Here is a 23912-nt window from a genome sequence, read left to right as displayed (position 1 = left end):
ATTCAATATCAAGTCATGTGTAACTATATACAGTCTATAGATCTAGATCTACTATGCTCAAATATGATACTAGAAAATATTGATAATTGCTACATGTGCACAGTCTCTTTGTAAAATATTAAATAAACATGTTTTGACTTCAAAAAAGTAGATATGTTGTGTTTAAAATCATACACACTATAGCTAGGTGATTGCATGCAATATGAATATAGTGTCATTAGAAAAACTGACAGTTTCTTTAGGAAAAGACCAACTTTATTTGAACTGTAATAGGGAACGTAGCTTCCCATGCATAGAACCTTTATTCATTTCTATATTCAAATTAAACATATTCAGTAAGAATTTAATAGATTTCAATAAATTTCTGTGTTTAAAATATTTAACTCAAGGATGAGCATAGTATTTCTTAAAAAAAAAACGAGAATGAAGATCAACAGTTTACTGACGTTCCCTTTCAATCAGTTGTTAACGTTGTAACCATGGCGTTTCCGAAACGTCAATCGTGCTCAACGTTAGCAGACGAGAGATTGAAGATTCCCAGAATTTTTCAATACAAACGTTGGAGAGTGCAAAAATGTAGGCAAAGAATTTAAATTACAAAATGTTTGGAGCGTATGACGGAGGCAACGAGTGATGGAACAGGAAAGAATAGATGGCACAGCAGATCAGACGAAACAAGATGATACTTTTCGAAAAGCAAAGTCGTCTGGAAAGATTAAAAGCATTAAAGCTTTAAAGATTCTAGAAGGTCAAGGTTATATTGTTGGGAAAACACTCGGGAGCGGCTCATATGCTTCTGTAAAAAGCGCCTATGATATAAATCAAAAGCATAAAGTTGCGATAAAAATAATATCGAAGAAGAAGTCATTTAAGGTATATCTCACTAAATTTTTACCGCGCGAAATCGCGACAATGCGGAATCTGGGACACCACTATGCAGTGATAAAATTTTATCAAATTATAGAGACCACAACCAGATACTTCTTTATAATGGAACTTGCTGAGAATGGCGACCTTTTGAGGGAGATAAAAGCCAAAGAGTACATACAGGAAGACCAAGCTGGTAGGTGGTTTATACATTTGTATGAAGGTATAAGATATATGCATGGGAAAGGACTTGTGCATCGTGACATCAAATGTGAAAACTTAGTTCTGGACAAGGAAAATACGCTAAAAATCACTGACTTCGGATTTGCTAAGAAATCGGGTAGAACAAGAAGTGGTGGACCGTCGTTGTGTGATACATATTGCGGAAGTTATGCGTATGCAGCCCCAGAAATTTTAAAAGGAATTCCACACGATCCAGAAATTACCGATATTTGGAGCATGGGAGTTGTATTATTTACAATGGTAGGTCATTTTTAACTTAAGTCGCTAATGCATTTTCGGATTTCTTTATTAAATACAATTTCTTAAAAATGTACATTCATAAAAACTGCTAGAAAACCAGAAGTCATGGAGAGCATTTGACAATAAATACAAGCGTTTAAAAATTCAGTATGGATTCAAAGACTAAAATCATGCATCATAAAAAAATAAAAGCTATTTGGTTAATATAGATTTTATGTTAGTTTGATTGTGTAATAAGCTATGAGCTTATAGACACATTCAAATTTGTTCCTGAAATCAACACTAAACAATGAGTGTATTGTTCCTTGCTCAAAGAAACAACGACTTGCCTTTGACGGGGTTTGAACTTCGGCTAGCGATCATAAGATTACTAGATTTATTTAGGAAATGTCTGAGTTGATTGTGGGGCATGAAATGACCCAGCACCTAACTGGGTTTTTTTTAGTCAACGCTGGCCAGTTCCACTTGTAAATCAAATAGCATGTATTTTTCCGCTAGACACATTACAGTTTGTATGTTTGTTTGTTCGTGCGTTCGTTTGTTTTGTTGCTTTTTGCTTGCTTGTGTTTAACGTCAACTTTATCATTATCATTCCATTTAAAGCTATATATACATTGTATCTACTGCAAAACATATTGGCTGAATTAAAAAAGGTATGCTTCCAAAATGTTTGTATAAAAGAATTATGGTAATAATTTTTTGCTTAAAGCAAATGGCGCATACAATAAATCATCGCTATAGACAGTAAAAAAACAACTCGTTTTGATGCGAAAATAAAACCACACTCAGCCCTACGGCCTTCGAGGTCAATTCCTACGCATCAAAACTCATTACCGGTGTTAAATGGCCGATGAACACCCAAGGGGCAGGACGTGAAGTGGTTGCACACTTGGTTCAAGCGAGCGAATTGGTTGCAAACTTGACAAAATGGCAAACACGGCGTGATTTTTTTAAACGGGTGAAACTTTTTTTTGCCAGGCAAGTAGGTTTCTTTGTTATTTTGAAGTTCATTAGTATGTCTATTCCATAATGCAATATATATACCACACTCGGTTAAAGGTTTCAGCATCCTAGATTCTGTTTTGACGAAGTTATTGAAGATATAAACTGATCATGTAGATATTTTGAAATTTGACATGTGACTGTTCTGATCGGTTTTTCTCCTAATTTATTCGAATTTGTAAGTTTTGAACTGCATTTAACAATAACAAAATATGTTTCTGTCATGGTTTAGTTCGCAAGTCCGAAGATAACATTCAATACACAAAAATATATTGTTCAAGCACATTTTGGTTGCAGACTTATACTTCAAGCATTTTTGGTTGCAAACTTTTGTGTCAATAATGTGGCATGCATATTTTTAGCGAGGAATAACTTATCTTTTTTTTTTAATAATTAGCAATATTAAGGCAATTATACCTGTTCATCTAATAAGAAATATACATGTATATACAAATTGTACATGCGTGCAGATATATCCTAACACAGGGTCTTTCAAATAGATATAAAAACACAATATGCTAAATTGAAGTTCAGTTGTGTTTATCTTCATCATTTTTTCTCCTCGATATACTTCTTTTCTTTTTACAAAGTCTTAGGACTTTTTTATATCTTGGCATGGCTAACTATAAAGGAAAAGAAGAGAAAAATAGCAACAAACAGCTTTCATTATTGTTCTTTTTTTTAAAAGATTTGAAATAAATTTGATTGTATAGTAGATACAAACTATATTAACATTGACACAAGGGCATTATTCACATGTGTCTTTAAATTGTTCTTTATTATTGACCAATCGAAACATCTTCCAAATTCCCTAACTCGAACAATGACTTTAACCTATACCCCATGAGCATATTGCGAAAAATGGCCGTTTCCATTGAAAAGCCTCCTGTAACAAGTTCAAACTGCTATGAAACTATGAAAAATGCTTCAATACTAATGAAACTTGGCACAAATGTTGACTACACCATAGCCTCTGTAACAGCATGCTCAATGGTAAATTTCCTGTTACAATGGCAACGGGGGGACGTCTCAAAATTGCCAAAAATCACTATTTTGCATTGTTTTTTTTCCATCAAAACTGATTTCAAAGTGCTGCAACTTCTCAATGAATTGAGATAGAGTAAAAGGTTTTTCAGCGTCGGTTACTAGTTACCCTAAGATCGACCTGAGACCATTTTTAGCCTGTCACATGTCCAAAATTTTCTTGGCGATGAGGGGAACTCCGCCCCCCTTCAACCCACCCCCCAAACAGAAGGGGGCACATCCCCCTTCTGGCAACCCCCTGATGTAATATTTGGATGGGGGACGGCGCCGAAAAAAGTGGTCACTTTTTTAACAACATTTCTCAAACGAAAAACAGTGTTTTGGGCCTAAATAGGACATTTTTTCACTGTTTGAGGCCTCAAAAAGGGGGGGGGGGGGGGCAAAAAGCCGTCGAAACACGCTTATATAAGGGAAAAGGTTAAGTAGTTTTGTCACATATCAGTCAATGTAAATTACCAATCGTATATCAGTTATATTATGATCTAATAGTCAAAATAATTTTTAGAATACCAATTGACATATAATTATGATAATTATGTACATCAAATCCGAAATATTGTAAACAAGCATGTCATTTTAACTTTTGGTTTATAAGTACATTTACATACTTTATGTCGAAAGCAACTGCTGATCTTTACATACGAAACAAACAAAATAACATTTATTGTGGTTTTGATAAACTTTGGAAATTTTGCCGAGTAACATCGTATGTGAGCACATGTCTTTATGTTTATAATGAAAATAATTCACTTACATACAGCAGTACTCTCACATACGTTTTTTTGTATGTAGTTTCATTTGCATTTTACATATGATGACATATTTTAGAATTAAAGTATCAATAAATATTTTTCTTCTATGTGCTATTATTTTGTTTGCAGGCTTTTACTGATGATTATAGTATTGAACTGAGAACCATGTAATTTCAAACATAAAGTACATACTTGTTGTAAAAGAAGAAAGTATAAATAACATTTATAACAAAAACAAGTAAAAGAACATAAATGTCAATAATTGCCATTGAAAATAGGTTAATAAATATAAACTACTACAATCCTTTTGCAAAGTTTTACTATGGATTTCAATAGAATAAGAATAAGTTTGCAACCAAAAATGCTTGAAGTATAAGTCTGCAACCAAAATGTGCTTGAACAAGATATTTTTGTGTATTGAACGTTATCTTCGGACTTGCGAACTAAACCATTTGTACAGCATTGACAGAAACATATTTTGTTATTGTTAAATGCAGTTCAAAACTTACAAATTCGAATAAATTAGGAGAAAAACCGACCAGAACAGTCACAAGTCAAATTTCAAAATATCTACATGATCAGTTTATATCTTCAATAACTTCGTCAAAACAGAATCTAGGATGCTGAAACCTTTAACCGAGTGTGGTATATATATTGCATTATGGAATAGACATACTAATGAACTTCAAAATAACAAAGAAACCCACTTGCCTGGCAAAAATTCGTTCACCCGTTTCAAAAAATCACGTCGTGTTTGCCATTTTGTCAAGTTTGCAACCAATTCGCTCGCTTGAACCAAGTGTGCAACCACTTCACGTCCTGCCCCTTGACACCGCTGAAACCGATATTATTTATGAAATTAAACGTAATGTAAAAACAGTATATAATTTATGTTTGCTATTTATAAAGAGAGAATATTTCTACTTGAGACATAATTTGCCTTAAATATGTCAATACCTGCATAGATTTTCCAAGATAACTTGATTTAATGAGTGGTTGTCTTCCAGGTATATGGGCGTCTACCCTTTGACGACAGTAACCTCAAGGAGTTGCTGAAACAAGTTTCAGGTCGAGTCACATTTCCAGCGAAACCAGATGTATCAGAAAAGTGTCAAATACTAATGCTGAAAATATTCACAAAGGCGTCAGATCGCATTATTTTGAAGAACTTTAGAGTGGATACATGGTTTAGATCCCACAGAGGAGTCCAGAATGTAGAAAAGAATGAGAAAAACCCGCGTGGCACTTCAGTTGCAGACGACAAAATGTCTGACGACACTAAATCAATTCAAGTGACTACAGATAAAAAGACAAGCTAAAACGATGGGGGAAAATAGTCCAAATGAAGACGCAGTAAATAAAAATGTTTAACTATATCATGAATATAGCTGATTTATTTACCTGAAAATGGGAGCGTTTACTATATACATGAAGTTGTTGTGAATACGCAATAAACACTTAACAAACTTACTGGGCGTTTGTATTTTTGAGGTAGTACTAGAGATGTATAACTGAACGAGAAATACTGTATTTTAATTATTGACTTAATTTGTCTCTAAAATTAGAGAAAAGGGTACACAAAACGGGGGAAAAACTGCTGGCACGGTTTGGTTGAGTCTGTTATGTTTTACAGATGATACATTACTTTTAAACTACTGAATATCATTATCAATCTATCAAAATAAAGCACTTTCTGCTGGGTATCAAAACGAACAATTTAAGTTATTGTACTTTGATTTTTCTTTTTCTTTTCTTTTTTCATTTAGGTTTCTGTAAACCATATTCGAAAATAACCAGTACTGGCGATTATGGTGGTTGATTTGGTACGCTTTTGTGCGTCGTGTTGGCGCTAGCGGCAACACGACAAAGCGCCAAACGGTGCGTTGTCGCGCTGTCGTCTTGTCGTCCTTTCTCTCGCGCGGCAAGCTTAACGATGCATTGTCGTGCAGCCTGTTGTCGCGATGTCACATTCTTGATCGGTTCAAATTGAAGGATTGGCTTAAAAGGCAAGCGACAGGGCGACATCGCGCCTACGCGCCACACGACAACGCGCCGTTTGGCGTGCCGCGCTAGAGAGAGGACGACAAGACGACGGCGCAACAACGCGCCGTTTGGCGCTTTGTCGTGTTGTCGCTAGCGACAGGACGACAAGACGAAAGTCTGACAACTCGCCGTTAGGCGCTTTGTCGTGTTGTCGCTAGCTCCAACTCGACGCACAAAAGCGTACCAAATCAGCCACCATAGTATTTTGGATACATACAGATCGGTCAGACAGGACAAACTATATACATGTCATTTTGAAAATCATTAAATCGTTTAAAATTCATACGTGCATGTGATGGTATAGCCATTTCAAAAGAAGGTGGGACACTATACCATGTTAATCATCGTGCCATGAAGGTCGTCACCAAATTTGAAGAAGAAATTATAAGGACAGAATTAACAGAAACCGTAATGTAATATTTCAAATTTTTCAACAACAAAAAATGGACAACCAGAGTAGCGGCATCGCGGTGAAAGTTAAGGTCGATTAAACATACATTAATTTTGTTGAACAGTTTGAGGATACAGTTATGAGAAGAATAAAATCTAAATAAACATGAACCAAAGAGGAACGACCATAGCTCGTTTCCTGAAACAATAAGTTACTGGAAATATAGACCCTTTTACACTACGAAAGTATATATAGCATTTCGCGCATGCATATTCTGCGTAGGGCATGCGTATTCTGCGTATATTTCGAAAAATATTGGAGGTATCAATATGAAACTTCACTGGTACATAAATTTAATTGAGAAGTGCGGTGTCCCAAGAACAAAACGCCGTGACATTAAAATGCATAATTTAGAATTGTTGTCCCTTTTTAATTTTGCTCAGAAAATTACTTTGTGTCAGTTTGATGTACCAACAAGAAACTTCATAATACTCCACTGATATTTAGTGGCGGACCGGTGGGGACCTGTAATATTTGCGCTATAGGTTAATCTTAGCTTTATACTATTTACATTAAAATAAGGAGCTTTCTGTTCTTAAAATGACTGATTCTGTTATGATTTGGCTGGTGTATTACTGGTGGCTTAGGACTGACACTTTACCCACTATCTTGTTAGCCGAGGCCAGGTAACGGTATTTTTTCATGAGGAATCATATTTTTGTTATTAGATCTACTTAAAAAATATGTCCTTCGGTTTTTCCTCAAAAATCCGAAAAAGCGAAAACACGAAGAGAAGAGAGGAAAGTCCAACTATTTTGTCCCTTCGCGTTTTCGCATATTGAGGCGAATAAGCGAAAATACGTACGACATGGCGTAAATCAGCCACCATTTTTGTGTTAGTTATTTTATTACCCCAAACAAATACTTCATTGAGGAACTGTGTCTATAGCTTTTCATTTTTCGGCCGAAGTCAGTCTGATTTCACCTTGACTTCCGTTAAAATTAACAGTAAAGAAATGTATACAGGCAGAATTTTCATTGGTCATTTGAACTCTGATAGCCTGTTCGATTGATACTTTAAAAGAGCTTCCGTTATAGGTAGAGGATGTTCAATTGCGCGATGGAAAAAGATATAAGTCGGAATAAATATAAAAACACAATAATGATATTCTAATTCTAGATGTTTCTAACAACTTTTCCATAAATATATGAAATTAAATATGACAGATCGCCTTTTTGATACTTTTGCGTTCGATTGGGTTTCTCTTCTAAGCTGTTCTAATCAATATACATTGTATTCACTTCTCGAACCGGGCATAAGACGATTGAAACGAACTTTCGACTAATTTACAGTTGCAAAATTCTCCATGGAATTAGTGTACAGTATCTACTAAATCTTTGTTTTTTTTTATAAAGTCCTATACAAATCAAATTATATTTTGATTAAAATCAAATAATGTAAGTAATATTGTTTAAATCTATGATGACAATTAATGGGGAAAAACATTGCGGGCAAAAATGAACTGAAATAAAACTATTGAGGACGAATAAAATGTTCTGTTTGCGGTAAACATGGTTAGTACTAGCTTATCCAATGCAAGTTAACAAGTTTGACTTCGGCCAAGTATCTTTTTAAAGATACTTATTGTTTCAGATTTGTACTGTGGAAAAAAGTAGTAGTACAAAATCTTTAGTCCCAAGGTACACTTGAATTAACAGGAAGAATAACTCCAATTGGCCTATTGGAAATTAACAATACAATAATAGTGATAGATAATAATACCATTTTTTATTTACTGCAATTGACTAAACATGCAGTATTCAACAAAAATCTCATGTGTCCTTTAATCATTTACAAAGTAGAGTATGGTTTCATAATTGTGCTTTATGCATGTATATACTAAACATTGAAAACCAGCCGATTGGAAAGTACATGTACAATAGAAATACAGTCAATTATAAAAACTAAACCATACCTTCGTTCGAAATGAGAGATAATTGAAGTTTTCTTATATATTTAAATCACAAAATGACAGTCCAACTTTTCTACATAGAACGATCAATGGAAAAAAATAACGACAGCCGCTTTCCCTAAAAATAAGGAATTTTCTGCTCTATTATATAATTTATATTATAGTTGTTTTTAAACTTATCGCACATGGCAAATTATTCAATAAAACGGAAAGGTTTGGAATTATTTTAAGTTTCATGAATCATTTGCATTTCGTATGAAATGTGTCTTAATACCTTAAGAATGAAACAACCTATACTCACGTGGGTGGAAATAACATATTTTGTTAACGTTTTACTATATTTGTTATTTTTCCAGGATTAATGATATCTAATGTTTGATTATCTTATCTACTCTGTAAATATATGTACAGGCACATGCATTCATGTAATAGTAAAGTTGGTATTTTCTTACACGATCTGTCTTAAAATTGAACCGAAAAAAAAACCCCAGCTCCTGTCAAATCAGTACACTGTATATAAATATCGTATGATCAAGGACTGCAAAACAGTAGCCCCTGACCTTGATGGTTTAAAGTGTATAAAAGCTATATACGTATCTGCTGCAAAAAAAATTGTTTGACTTCAAAAAGAAAAAAAAGGAAACCTATACAATACTTTTATGAAAGAAATGTGGTACCGGTAGTAAATTAAAAAGAAATTGGTGTATGTACGAAATCATTGCTAAACGGATAAACCCCTACTTAAAATTGTAAAATAAAAAAAAAATTGTTTCGGAACATTTTATTCTGTTTACGATTAATATTCATGCGTGTTAAATAACAGAACATTCTATTGAGAATCGACCATAAGGTTATAAAACGATATAATTTTACTGTTGATTGATTTTATAAAATATTTCATAAGATATACATTTATACCCTTTAAATACGGAATGCACTTAGGGCCATCGCCTATGAATGTGTTGATCTAAAACGCGATAGTCGATAGTACGATGGTGAAAACGCGAAATCACGAAACTACGATGGTGAAAACGCGAAAGCACGATGATGAAAACGCGATAGTACGATGATGAAAACGCGACAGTACGATACTACGATGATGAAAACGCGATAAACTATCGTGTTTTCACCATCGTACTGTCGCGTTTTCACCATCGTAGTTTCGTGATTTCGCGTTTTTATCATCGTATTGTCGAGTATCGCGTTTCAGATCAAACCATTCATAAGCGATGGCCCTAACGGCATTCCGGGCAATCGCCTATGAATGTGTTGATCTGTAACGTGATAGTCGATAGTACGATGGTGGAAACACGAAATCACGAAACTACGATGTTGCAAACGCGATAGTACGATGATGAAAACGCGATAATACGATGATGAAAACGCGATAGTACGATGATGAAATAACGACAGTACGATGGTGAAAACGCGATAGTACGATGATGAAAACAAGACAGTACGATGATGAAAACGCGATAGTACGATGGTGAAAACGCGAAAGTACGATGATGAAAACACGACAGTACGATGATGAAAACGCGAAATCACGAAACTACGATGGTGAAAACGCGAAATCACGAAACTACGATGGTGAAAACGCGACAGTACGATGGTGAAAACACGAAAGTTTATCGCATTTTCATCATCGTAGTATCGTACTGTCGCGTTTTCATCATCGTACTATCGCGTTTTCATCATCGTAATTTCGCGTTTTCACCATCGTAGTTTCGTGATTTCGCGGTTTCACCATCGTACTATCGACTATCGCGTTTCAGATCAACACATTCATAGGCGATGGCCCTAACGGCATTCCGTATTTAAAGGCTTGGTCAGTGTCGTATGCCAAAAGTCTTTAAAACAGTGATGTCTGATCAGAATCTATACTTTGACTGTTTAGATCTATATATCCCCCGGATGTAAAAATGGACCTGCAGGACGAGTCTAAAATAAAAAAAAAACACCCAGTGTGGAAATGCTTTAAAATCAATGTTTACATTAACCTATAACTTCCTCGTTCCAACTCTGAAAATATTATTGAATATGTTTAAACAGCTTTAATAAAGTATACTGCAAGAGATAAATGGTCAATAATTGTTATCTCAGATACGTATGCATGTGAACTATAAAACTTAATCCTCTCTGAAGATATATTTATATCTCGTCATTATTTTCCGTTAAGTATATATCGTAGTATAAAACGGTAGTTCATGTCACAGAATCGAAACTAACAGTATTTATTATATTCTTTTCTACTGTTTGTCAACATGTGGAACATTTAAATGAAAAACGTGGTACAATTTCATGAACGGATATTTATTTGATTAACCTATTCAGTATATAGACAACGATAACAAAAAAATCTGACAATGGATGACTTGTTAAAGAAAATAGAAAAAATGGATAGATATATCGAAGACTTTTATAAAAGAATGAAACGCATGGTGAATGACTGCAGATCCGAATTACGAGAGTGCAGCACTGGTGTATTACCTACACTGAAGATCGACAAGGAGTTTGAGAAATTTCTACAACAAGACCATGTTCCAATTAAATTGTGTAAAGCTGATGACGAAATGGACGAGTATGAAAGCGACTTTGATGATGATTCTGAGTCTAGAACAGGGAGAAGCGAAAACGAAAGTACAGATTCCTGCGATTCTGGGGATCAGGTTGGTGGAAAAATCGAACACAGACCTAAAGAAATGGTGACAATAAATGCACAATCGATAATTCTTTCTAGTGAGGAAGCCCCAGATATTTCAGTTCGTAGTAAAAACATCGAAGGTACATCTATAAAAAAGAAAACTCGTCGGCCGGCACAATTAAAACATTTAACAAAAAGTTTGCAATATACGCTGATGAATAAAGAAGAACAAATATATCCCTTTTCTGATCTGAAAAACCATTTGCTTGAATGTGAGCCAATGCCCAGCAGCAGCAGCAGCAGTCCTACGTCAGTGTTGAACGTGCCAAATGTACATGTGCTTGATTCAGGAGATCTGGAACTTCCTACTTGTGCAGACGTTAAGTTATTTGAAACATACATAGTTACAGTATCTGGTGAGGGCATTACAAAACTCGACAGGGAAACTAAAAATGTATTAGGAAAACTGAATCTGAAATCACCTGGTCAGATGTGTCTGATTGGTAAATCCGGTTTCATTGGTATTATTCAAACAGGCTCATTCATTACAATCGTTTCAACAAAGAACGATTTGAAAGTGGTGTATAAAATCAAAACAACGAAACCGTACACAAATATCTGCTTTGTGGAGTCATTTACAAAGACTTCAAAGGACTTACCGGATCCATCTTATAATTTTGCTGCGGTATATACAGAAACGTCTAGTGCTAGAGGGAAACATTACACTGAGAAAGTTGATCTAGTGAGAGCGAACGCTACGACAGTTTCACAACGAGTTCCACAATATGACGCCAGGGTTGATGCATTCGATTTGACACCTTTTGATATTTCTGGAATAAGTGGAATCGGTGTTGTTTGGAGCGATGGCAAGCTCAATGTTATACTTGGATGTACAACGAAAATCCTTTGTGTTGTCAGATCAAAAACAAGGATCGAGAAAAAGTGGGAAATTCCTATTAGAAAAGCAGCAACTGACGTTGTCTATGTAAAGTCAAAGGTTTATGTATGTGTACAAGACGAAGGTCGAATCATGCTGGTTGACAAAGATGGGACAATTGAAAATGAAAATGTGCTTGAGGGTATTCTGCAGTGTCGACCACACAAACTGAGTGTCTGCGACGATAACTTACTGGTGAAATCATTCGAAGAAACAATGTGGAGAAATCTTGTATTTGCAAAACAAAAGTCAACAGGCGTATAGGATATTATAATTATGACATCTAAACAAAATGTCTCTAAAACGGTTTTCATTGCCTAAATATAATTTTGACGGCATTGATGAGAGTCATAAATCATGATTTTGCGAAAGAATATTGTCTTAGATATGTGTGAAAAGATTTCGATTTGCATAACACGACATGTATAGTAACATAGAGAAATACGTTATAGTTCTTTATTGATATACACGTATAAAGAAATGCACAAATGCTCAATTTTGGGAAGGAATATCTTAAAATAATCAACTTTTGTAACATAATGTTGACACGTTACTAGTAAGATTTTTAAATATTGTAGGCAGATAAATATACAGTGTATGTAAAATGTATCGCTTTTATCGTCTAGTATAATTGACTAAACGCAAAGTGAATGGGCTCTTGTAAAAGAGTACTACATAATGCCGATTATTTGGTTTATTTACTTATACAAGGTTTCTACTCGCATAAAATAGTTTACATAGTAGAGGAATGTTAATGGCAAACAGATAAGAATAAACTTTTATATGTTATAAGTGTTTGAAATTATTTTTGTCCAATAGGATTGCAGTATTTCAAATGAATCGTAACACATTTACTTTGGAAAATCGGCACACTGTTAACGCGCCAATTAATTTAATTTTGTAAATAATACTAATAAATTTAAACCTATACTTGAAGATGATCGATGATATATCTTTTACTGAATTGTATTGGTGGTGTTGGATGGGGGGGGGGGGGTCGCTTGTGTTTGTCTTGAAGTCATGTTTGCATGTTCTGTACCTGGAAGAGCAAATTATGGTGTGAAATAAAAGTATCGCGGAAACAAAAACAGCATGTCGGAGCATTTTAAACGCCAGATGTATCTTCTGTTAAGATGACTTAATGGCAAGCAACAAGAAAAAACTGTTGATCGGACAATTATTTTAAACTAAGTGGAACATATATACCTTGACCTTTGAACTCAAAAGCATAGGGATCATCTACTGGCCATACCTATGTAGGCTTATTCTTTCGCAAATAAATGATCGGAAAATGATTTTACGCAAATTGTCACTGTGACCTTGAAATTTGTCCTAACCCAAATGACCTCAAAATCAATTGGGGGTCATTTACTGATCAAGAGCGAAGTCCTTACCACAAAAACCTAGATAAATTCCTTTTAAATTTATCATCGGACAAGGACTTAACACAAAGTGTCAATGTGACCTTGAACTTTTACCCGATGACCTTTAATTCAATATGGGATATTTACTTGCAAAAGATGATGTCCCTTCTACCAATTTTCACAATCTAAAAATAATCCATCACCAGTTATTGAGTGGATAAGGATTTACACTGTTACCTTTGAACTTAAGAGCTAAAAGTCAGAGAGGGTCATCAACTTGCCATATGCAATGTCCATACTTAGTTTCAAAAACTAAGGCTCTTTCTTTCGCAAATTAATTATCAGACAAATATGTCACTGTGACCTTGACCTAATCTGCTTTACATCGGAAGGGGTCATCTACTGGTCATGGGCCCTACTAAGTTAAGTCATTGAGCAGACAAGGATTTACACTAACCTTGACCTTGCATCTAATATAGGACCTCTAAATCAATATTCGTCATCTTCTGGTATGGCATGTAACTCTCCAGGAACGATGGTTAGGAAACTACCCGCCTATATGACTGAAATACTGTTGGAAAAAGGCATAAAATGAAACAAACAAACAAACAAAATCTGGTATGGCCAATAGCCATACAAACTTGCACAGCCTAGGATTCACAAGCCTACCCTTTCTCTCTTGAGTTAATTAGCGGAGAAGGATATTACAGTTTGTCACCATGACTTTATTCTTTGACATAATTCTCCCTACTAAGTTTAAACTAAGTAAGCACTGTACCACCGCGCTTTGGGACCAAACGTGCGGTAAACTTGCTAGATTCCAACACACTTTGGGTTCCAAAGTTTGAAGATGACAACTGAGTTCTGCTTAGATACTGAGTACTGACTTTCGATCTGCGACATTGAAATACTTGAGGTGGAGACCATCATGACAGTCGATAATAATAAACACTCCTGTACAATCTTACTATGTGTTATTTAAGTTTGATGCAGCAGTAATAAAGGAAAAACTATGTTCCATGCTTAAATGTTGAATTAATTTTACCACTTGGGCTTCTAATCAAAGAAGTTATGCTCCTTTTTCACTTAATTGCTTCATCTAAGATCTATTTCATAAAAACTTTCAAAGTTAATCTTTTTCAAATACTTGATCAATTTTTTAATTTAATTGCATTATTAAAGGGCAGGTAACTTAATAATTCATTCTTTAATAATGTTTTTATCATGATTTAGAAGATGTTAGATGTTTAACTGCTGAAGTAAGTGGAGCTGAATGTACATCAATGTGTTGTAAAGGTAGCAATATTTAAACAAAGTGGTATTTCGACTTATACCAATTGCCAACAAAGCAAAATACGAATAAGATAGTTCATCTTAATGTCAAATGAGTATTTTTTGGAAACTGTAACAGGATGCTTTACATTTTGTTTTGAAATACAATTGAAAAGTTTCTGAGTCTAATTGGATATTTCAATCAAGCACGCTTTTGGCTGAAAGAAATGAATAGAGAAAAAAATATATTTGATAATCAGTATCAAAGGGTATAAATTTATATCTATATAATAAGACTTATGAATAGTCGATTCTCGAAATAGTTTAAAAATAGAATATCTCTGTTATTTAGCACATACGAAAATTGTAAGTACAAAGAGAACAAAATATTATGCTGCTTTTACAAGTAGGGTTTTAACCATTAATAAAGTGCCATTCGCCATTAATAACATAGTCTTTCATACACGCGTTTTCGAGTTATTCTTTTTCAACATTCAATCCAACATGTAATAACAGATATATAAATTTTCACACTTGAATGAACTGGAAAAGAAAATACACTTATCATAAGTGTCATTAAATTATTAGATAGATGATTTTTTTAATCAGAAAATTGTGAATAATCATTTCTCATTAATGTAGGAGATTAGGCGTGTTTCATACAAAAACACCCTTCTACTTACAATAAACTAATGAATGTTCAGCTCACCAGTCAGTCAAGACATATCACTTTAATTAGATAAATAGGAGTAGCAACACAAATATAGCGATAATAAAGTACAAGAAATTTTGGGTGCTTGTTGTCATTTCAAACAAACTATGTAAATGATGTTGTAGATAAAAGTTAAGGTCACGGCTAGGTTGGTATGTTACGGATGTGAACATGGAAACGTATCACTGACAGACCGTATTTGCGTAATGCTAGACAAGGAGAAATTAAATTACCACCTTGCTAGAATACTAATTAATATCAAAAACTGCGGATGACCACGTGGCCAAAATCGTAAAATGGGCTCATAAAATGGCGACCTAAATGCTTGGTCAAAGCAGTAAATTTGTGGTAAAGCTTAAAAGAGACAGCTCCAAAGTAACCAGTAATGGAACAGTACGTGATTTTTCTACAGGAGGTCTATGCGGTCTTGTTTTCAGGCAGTCCAAAACTGCATTCTGCACATCATATCAGTAATATAAATATTTCTGCCAAATAGATTTAATTACATACTATCAGTTTAAAAGAAACAAAGCGGACACAAACTTTTGAATTTTGATACAAAATGACGACGTGTGACCTTGACCTTGACCTGAGAAAGATCAAACCTGCGCTCAGCACATCGTCTCATTATGGTTAACATTTCTGGCATGTAGTTTAAATTTCCTTCCACCGGTTCAAAAGATATCATATAGACCGTACACAAGAACACCTATTTAAGCGTATATAAATTAATTAATCCTCGGGGTGGGACCAATTTTAATCGTAGGACGTCCAAACTTATGTTCTGCCCAGTGTCTCAATATAAGTAATATTTCTGCCAAAAAGTTTTTATTTCTTTCTATCAGTTCAAAAGATACAGAGCGGACAAAAAAATTTGATATTGAAACAAAATCACTATGTGTGACCTTGACCTGAGAAAGATCAACATGCGCTCTTCACTTCGTCTTATTATGGTTAACATTTCTGCCAAGAAGTTTCAATTTCCTTCCACCGGTTCAAAAAATACAGAGCGGACAAGAAAACCTGCTAACAGACGGACAGACAACCAGATGCATAACAACATACGACGAATTTTTTTCGGGCATATAAAAGGAATAAAGACAACCTTTTCTTTTGTTTAATGAAGGTCATTAGCCCCTTATTTTATTATTATGAAATGAACATAATCATTCTCTTTTGTTCTGTGTACAGTTAGATTGCAACTTATTTATTTTGTTTGTGCGGACAAACAGCGGGACAAGCAACGTGTAGGTAAGAAGTTGATATTTAAAGACAATACACAAAGAACTTTAAAGTTATGATCAAGGTTAAAGTGTGTGGATGGGAACAGCTTTAACTATATACATATAAGGAAAACATATGACCCCGGGTCGGGGCAAATTTTGACCCCATGGCTATAATTTGAACAACTTTGGTAGAGGACATACGTGTATAGGTGATATCATATAGCAAACATCAAAGCTCTAAGCCTTGTACCTTCAAACAAAAGGATTTTTTAAGATTTTACTGTATACATATAAGGAAACCTTATGACCCTCTGGGGTGGTACCAATTTTGACCCCAGGGCTATAATTTGAACAACTTTGGTAGAGGACCTATAGGTGATATAACATACCCAATATCTAAGCTCTAAGCATTGTACCTTCAGACAAGTAGATAATTTAAGTTTTTATTATATACATATAAGGAAAACCTATGACCCCCTCCCGGGACGGGCCAATTTTGACCCCAGGGCTATAATTTGAACAACTTTGGTAGAGGACCTATAGATGATATCATAAACCAAATATCAAAGCTCTATGCCTTGTACTTTTAGACAAGAAGATTTTGTTTTTAAGTTAACTGCATTTTTTAAACTCCTTTCTAGCCCGTGACCTACTTATGCAACAGACCGGAACCATTTGAACAACTGTGGCAGGGGACCACCCAAGGATCATTCCTGTAAAGTTTGGTTACTGTGCAGTCATCATTAGTTTTTGAGGAGATGCTGTTTAAAGAAATTGTTGACAATGTACGACGCACGGTTGCACGATGACGGACAGTTGTGGATCACAATAGCTAACCACGAGCACGTTGTGCTCAGGTGAGCTAAAAAATGGTATGGCAACCTGGTAGAGTATCTTGCAAAATAGGCTTTAAAAAATAATAACATTAGAATGGTTGATCATATTTTAATGTTTCATTTACCAATTTTATGCTTCTTATGTGTAAATTTTAAGGATTTCGATTAACAAAATATCATAGTTATATACAAAAGCATTTTGTATCTATACTGAGCATGTAACAAATTACATATAACACTACAAAATGTACGTAGTTTTATGCCATTAACCTGTCACAAAGAAACATTGTTCATCTTGTAAATGTATTGCCTTAAATAAATACATGTAATGAATGTTAACTGAAACATCCCTAGGTTGATTTCACAAGTATAACTTGAAGAAAACTGTGCAAAGTCATCCCTTTCTACATCATAGTAGATCTTAACTTCCTGCCATTTACAAATTCTGTTACACAAAAATCTGGAAAAATACTAAGAGAAGACTGTCTAAATGCATAATTTCACAAAAATATGCCAACATTTAATGCTTTAAAATTATAATCAAATGCATAAAAGTGTTTTATTTTGTCCAGTACAATATTTACGATCATTGAAATATTACTAATTCATTGACAGGGTTAATGAAATGAGACAAAAACTTGTAGTTATAACAATACATAGGAATCATATATCTCTTTTTCTATTATCTATGTAAACAATATATCAAAACACATCAAAAGCTATGTTGTGGGCCAAATCTTTAACCCACAATAAACAATTTATAACAGAAAAATTTGGAAATGTTTCTAAACATTAATTTATGATTTCTGATTCAAATCCTTCACCTCCTGAATGCAAGTAAAGGATTTGCCCTGCTTTGACTTTGGAACAGTTCATTCAAATTGCAAGGGATTTCAATACCAAAAATACATAAATGTTCAAGCCAGCCTAACTGTTACACTGGCTGTGAAGGCTTCTCACTTTCAGTTCAAGCAGGTAATTGGTTAAAACACAACAATACCTAATAAAGTTTCAATCCAATAACAAAACTTAACAGAGAAAAAAATTGTAAACTAAAACGAAAAAGAATTAAAATAATAATAGAAAAACAACAAAAATATGACAAATATGGCTTAAGTATAACATTCTCATACTAATAAAAAATAGGCAGAGTTAAAATACAACAGAACAGTATAAAGAAATAATGATTCTTAAAATAAATTTGCTGTATGTATGTATTCTAGGCTTAATAAGGGTCTATCCAACCTTTCAGGCACTGAGAGCAACAACCCCGATAAATGTGCTGTGCGCATTAGTACACTTATATACAATATATATTGATTTTACGGACAAGCACATAACTGTGTGATTTTGTACACAAAGCTATCATTATAATCATATAGAATGTAACAGCTGATATTAAGTGCACAAATCATATATCACATTCTTTAACCAACATTAAAACTTGGCGTTTAATTTTTCTGTTTAATAAATAGTCCTTGTATTTATAGTATATAATATGTACATCTATAATCTAAAAATATCCCTCTACATATGATCTCTTACTTAAAACTAATTGAATTTAATGCTCCATTCATATTCATTCTTTTAACATAACTAGGAAAAATTGGAAAAACAGAGTTTGATGAAGTGTGAGCAACTTCGACAAGGTACACCTTAAAGGGAAATAATTTTTAAAGATATATGTTTTATTTGATGTAGGTACAGACCTATAATGTTTTTGCAAAATTCTAGATCATTGGCTCACTCCATTTGCCCAGAATAATTTATTCATATATTAAAAGTGAAAAGTGTTGCAACGGGCTAAGAACAGCACAAAAATACAATTTTCAAATAATTTCAGATTGTACCTCTTAACAATCTTTTGCACATCTTTCAGTTTTAAGTACACCAGCTGATCTGTGTAAGAAATTTCAATCTCATGTTTTTAGGTTATATGACCTCAGTGGAGTTCTTTTAAAAATAAAATATACTGGTAGGCTCAAACAAACAATACAATTAATGACCATTTTATACATATAAAATACCCAGCACAAATGGAATCCATTCAATGGATTAACAAACATTTTATAACAAACTGTTTTAATTCCCAACAAACATGATTCAGATTGACTGAAAAATAATTATACAAGCACAGTATGCCCACAAAATCTATTTATGTCACATTGCACTTGAAGTTCAAAAATGTAAAGTAAGTTATTTTAACAATTTTTTGTTTCAGTTGCCAATTTTTTTCAATTTATGTTAAGTTTCTAATTAAAAGTATATGTGCAACAATATCTAAGAGCACATAATCAAAGTTTGGAAGATAAAAACTTCCTAAACAACAACTGGCTGTTTCCATTCTACAAATATACAAATGCAGGTGTTAAAACCTGGAAAAATCACAATAGCTGGTGTTGAAAACTTTATAAAATGTATAAAGATATGCCAATTACATGAACTTCTACTTTTCTTATATATTTAAATTACAAATTGACAATCTAACTTTTCTACATAGAACGATTACTGGAAAAAAGTAACGACAGGCGTTTTCCTAAAAATAAGGAATTTTTCTGCTCTTTTATATTATAATATTTTTAAAACTTATTGCACATGGCAAATTATTCAATAAAACAGAAAGATTTGGAATGATTTGAAATTTCATGAATCATTTGCATTTCGTATGAAATGAGTCTTAAGCGTATAACATACCAAAAGTACGATACCTTTTCAGGTTAGATGGCGTCACTACTAGTTTTCAAATATTTCGTAGAAATTAGTGAAAATGCATTTTTACCATTTTTTTTTCATGTACAAATGTACTTATAAAAGTCACTTTTCGTTAGAATTTGCCAATGAAACAGCCATACACTCAAATTGCTGGAAATAACATATTTTGTTAAGTCTTTAATTTATTTGTAATATTTCCAGGATTAATGACTTAACTACTCTGTTAATATATACAGGCATTAGACCATGCACATGTGTTCATGTAATAGAAAAGCTGGTATTTCGCTACAATTACAAATCAAAAAGTATAATATATTAACTTAAATAGTACATTGTAGTGAAAAGAATGATTGGTAGTAAAAAAAATAAAAAGAAAATTGAATAGATGTCAGTAACGAAATCATTGCTAAACAGATAAACCCCTACTTAAAATTGTTGATTGATTTTATAAAATATTTCATAAGATATACATTTATACCCTTTAAAGGCTTGGTCAGTGTCGTATGCCAAAAGTCTTTAAAACAGTGATGTCTGATCAGAATCTATACTTTGACTGTTTAGATCTATATATCCCCCGGATATCAAACCGGACCTCTCTAATTCTATTGCAGGACGAGTCTAAAATACAAAATCAGTGTGGAATTGACCTATAACATCCTCGTTCCAACTCTGAAATAGTATTAAATATGTTTAAACAGCTTTAATAAAGTATACTGCAAGAAATAAAGTGTTTATAATTGTTATCTCAGATACGTATGTGAACTTTAAAACTAAATCCTCTCTGAAGATATATTTATATCTCGTAAATATTTTCCGTTAAGTATAAATCGTAGTATAAAACGGTAGTTCATGTCACAGAATCGAAACGTACAGTATTTCTTATATGTTTTTCTACTGTTTGTCACGGGAAAAAAACGTGGTGCAATCTTATAAACAGATATTTATTTAATTAACCTATTCAGTATAGACAACGATAGAAAAATCTGACAATGGATGATTTGTTAAAGAAAATAGAAAAAACGGACAGATATATCGAAGAGTTTTATAAAAGAATGAAACGCATGGTGAATGACTGCAGATCCGAATTACGAGAATGCAACACTGGGGAATTACCTACACTGAAGATTGACAAGGAGTTTGAGAAATTCCTACAACAAGATCATGTTCCAATTAAATTGTGTAAAACTGGTGACGCAATGGACGAGTATGAAAGCGTCTTTGATGATTATTCCGAGTCAAGAACAGGGAGAAGCGGAAACGAAAGTACAGATTTCAGCGATTCTGGGGATCAGGTTGGTGGAAAAATCGAATGCAGACCTAAAGAAATGGTGACAATAAATCCACAATCAATTATTCTTTCTAGTGAGGAAGCCCCAGATATTTCAGTTCGTAGTAAAAACACTGAAGGTACATCTATAAAAAGGAAACCTCGTGAGCCAACACAATCTAAACATTTAACAAGTAGTTCTCAACCTACGCTGAGGGAGACACAGGAACTAATCCATCCTATTTCTAATCTGAAACATGATTTGCATGAATGTGAGCCGATTCCAAGCAGCAGTAGCAGCCCTACTTCAGTGTTGAACGTGCCAAATATGCACGTGCTGGATTCTGGAGATCTGGCACTTCCTACTTGTGCAGACGTTAAGTTATTTGAAACATACATAGTTACAGTCTCTGGTGACAGCATTACAAAACTTGACAGGGAAACTAAAAATGTATTAGGAAAACTGAATCTGAAATCACCTGGCCAGATGTGTCTGATTGGTAAATCCGGTTTCATTGGAATAATTCAAACAGGCTCATTCATTACAATCGTTTCAACAAAGAACGATTTGAAAGTGGTGTATAAAATCAAAACTACGAAACCGTACACAAATATTTGCTTTGTGGAGTCATTTACAAAGACTTCAAAGGATTTACCGGATCCATCTTATACTTTTGGTGCGGTTTATACAGACATGTCTAGTGCTAGGGGAAAGCATTATACTGAGAAAGTTGATCTAGTGAAAGCGAACGCTACAACAGTTTCACAACGAGTTCCACTGTATGACGCCAGGGTTGATGTATTCGATTTGACACCTTTTGATATTTCTGGAATAAGTGGGATTGGTGCTGTTTGGAGCGATGGCAAGCTCAATGTTATACTTGGATGTGCAACGAAAATCCTATGTGTTGTCAGATCGAAAACAAGGATCGAGAAAAAGTGGGAAATTCCTGTAAAAAAGGCAGCAACAGACGTTGTTTGTGTAAAGCCAAAGGTTTATGTATGTGTACAAGACGAAGGTCGAATCATGCTGGTTGACATAGATGGGACAATTGAAAATGAAAATGTACTTGAGAGTATTCTGCAGTGTCGACCACACAAACTGAGTGTCTGCGACGATAACTTACTGGTGAAATCATTCGAAGAAACGAAGTGGAGAAATCTTGTATTTACAAAACAAAAGACAACAGGCGTATAGGATATAAATGATGGCATCTAAACAAAATGTCTCTTAAACGTTGTTTTTTTCATAGCATGAATACCATTTTGACGGGTTTGATGAAAGTCAGAAGTCATGATTTGACGAAGACATGTGTGAAAAGATTTCCTATTGTATAAAGATGATGAATAACACGACGTGTATAGTAATATAGAGAAATGCGTAATATTATTCTTTATTGATATATAAAGAAGTGCACTTATACACTATTTTAGGAAGGGTTATCTTAAAATAAACAACATTTTTAACATAATGGTGACATGCTACTCGTAAGATTTTTAAAAACAGTAGATTAGGCATATTGTAGGCAGATAAATATACAATGTATGTAAAATTTATCGCTTTTATCGTCTTGTATAATTGACTAAACACGAAGTGAATGAGCTCTTGTTAAAGAGTACAGCCGATTATTTGGTTAATTTACGTCTATGCTACACTAAAATAAAAATACAACGAACTCAGATTTCATGACTAGACGTGCGTGTTTATTTAGGCGAAATAACAGTCGGTTAAAAAATGAATTAAGAATATCAGAATATGTTTTCGTTTCAAAGATAATTCAAGTTTTATATAGTATGTTGGCCACACAAATGATAATAGCATACGTTGCTTGCTTCTATAAACCACTTTAATAACAATAATAAAAGAAAAATAAATAAAAAAATCGTTTGAAAAAATCATAGGCGCAGACGCTAACTGTCTCGCCCAGGTAAACACAAATATCAAAACATATTATTTTCTTTTTATAAAATTTCTCTTAGAAACCTTTTCAGTTTGTCAATGGCAGATCGCTGAATGTTAGACCGCATTCTTATTATGTAAACAAACGTATGCTATTATCAAATATCAAATATGAACATGCTTAAATCCTGATTCTTTAAAGACAAGAAGTTATTCACAAAATATTTTATAAATAAAATACTGAAGAACATATTGAAAAAAAACTTTGTATCTAAGATAATGCAAATAAAGAAATCTAACGTTAAATACGTCACAAAAACAAACTTCCTTAAACAAAAAATTTGCAAGTCTAAAAACTTTCAAAATTTGTAGACATATCTACTTTTTTTAATTTAATAATAATTGCTGTCTTCTTTCTTTTTTTAAAGAAACAAAATTAACAAATACATTGTACTATGAAGTTAAGATTTAACTTGTTCGGAGTTGT

The 23912-nt window shown here is 33.7% G+C and overlaps 1 protein-coding gene across 1 annotated transcript; it reads left to right on the top strand.

The window, feature by feature from the left end:
• Positions 1-488: 488 nt before the first annotated feature.
• LOC132714145 (testis-specific serine/threonine-protein kinase 4-like) lies at positions 489-5618 on the top strand. Its single transcript, XM_060696924.1, has 2 exons — positions 489-1350; positions 5156-5618. Exons 1-2 carry the CDS (start codon positions 634-636, stop codon positions 5465-5467), a joined length of 1029 nt encoding a protein of 342 aa, XP_060552907.1. The 5' UTR covers positions 489-633; the 3' UTR covers positions 5468-5618.
• Positions 5619-23912: the final 18294 nt, after the last annotated feature.

The sequence above is a fragment of the Ruditapes philippinarum genome, unplaced genomic scaffold (genome assembly GCF_026571515.1).
Source record: "Ruditapes philippinarum isolate M1 unplaced genomic scaffold, ASM2657151v2 ctg9911_1_1_1_1, whole genome shotgun sequence".
Lineage (NCBI taxonomy): Eukaryota > Metazoa > Mollusca > Bivalvia > Venerida > Veneridae > Ruditapes > Ruditapes philippinarum.
The sequence above is the reverse complement of the archived record's forward strand: the minus strand, read 5'-3'. Positions and strand labels throughout refer to the sequence as shown.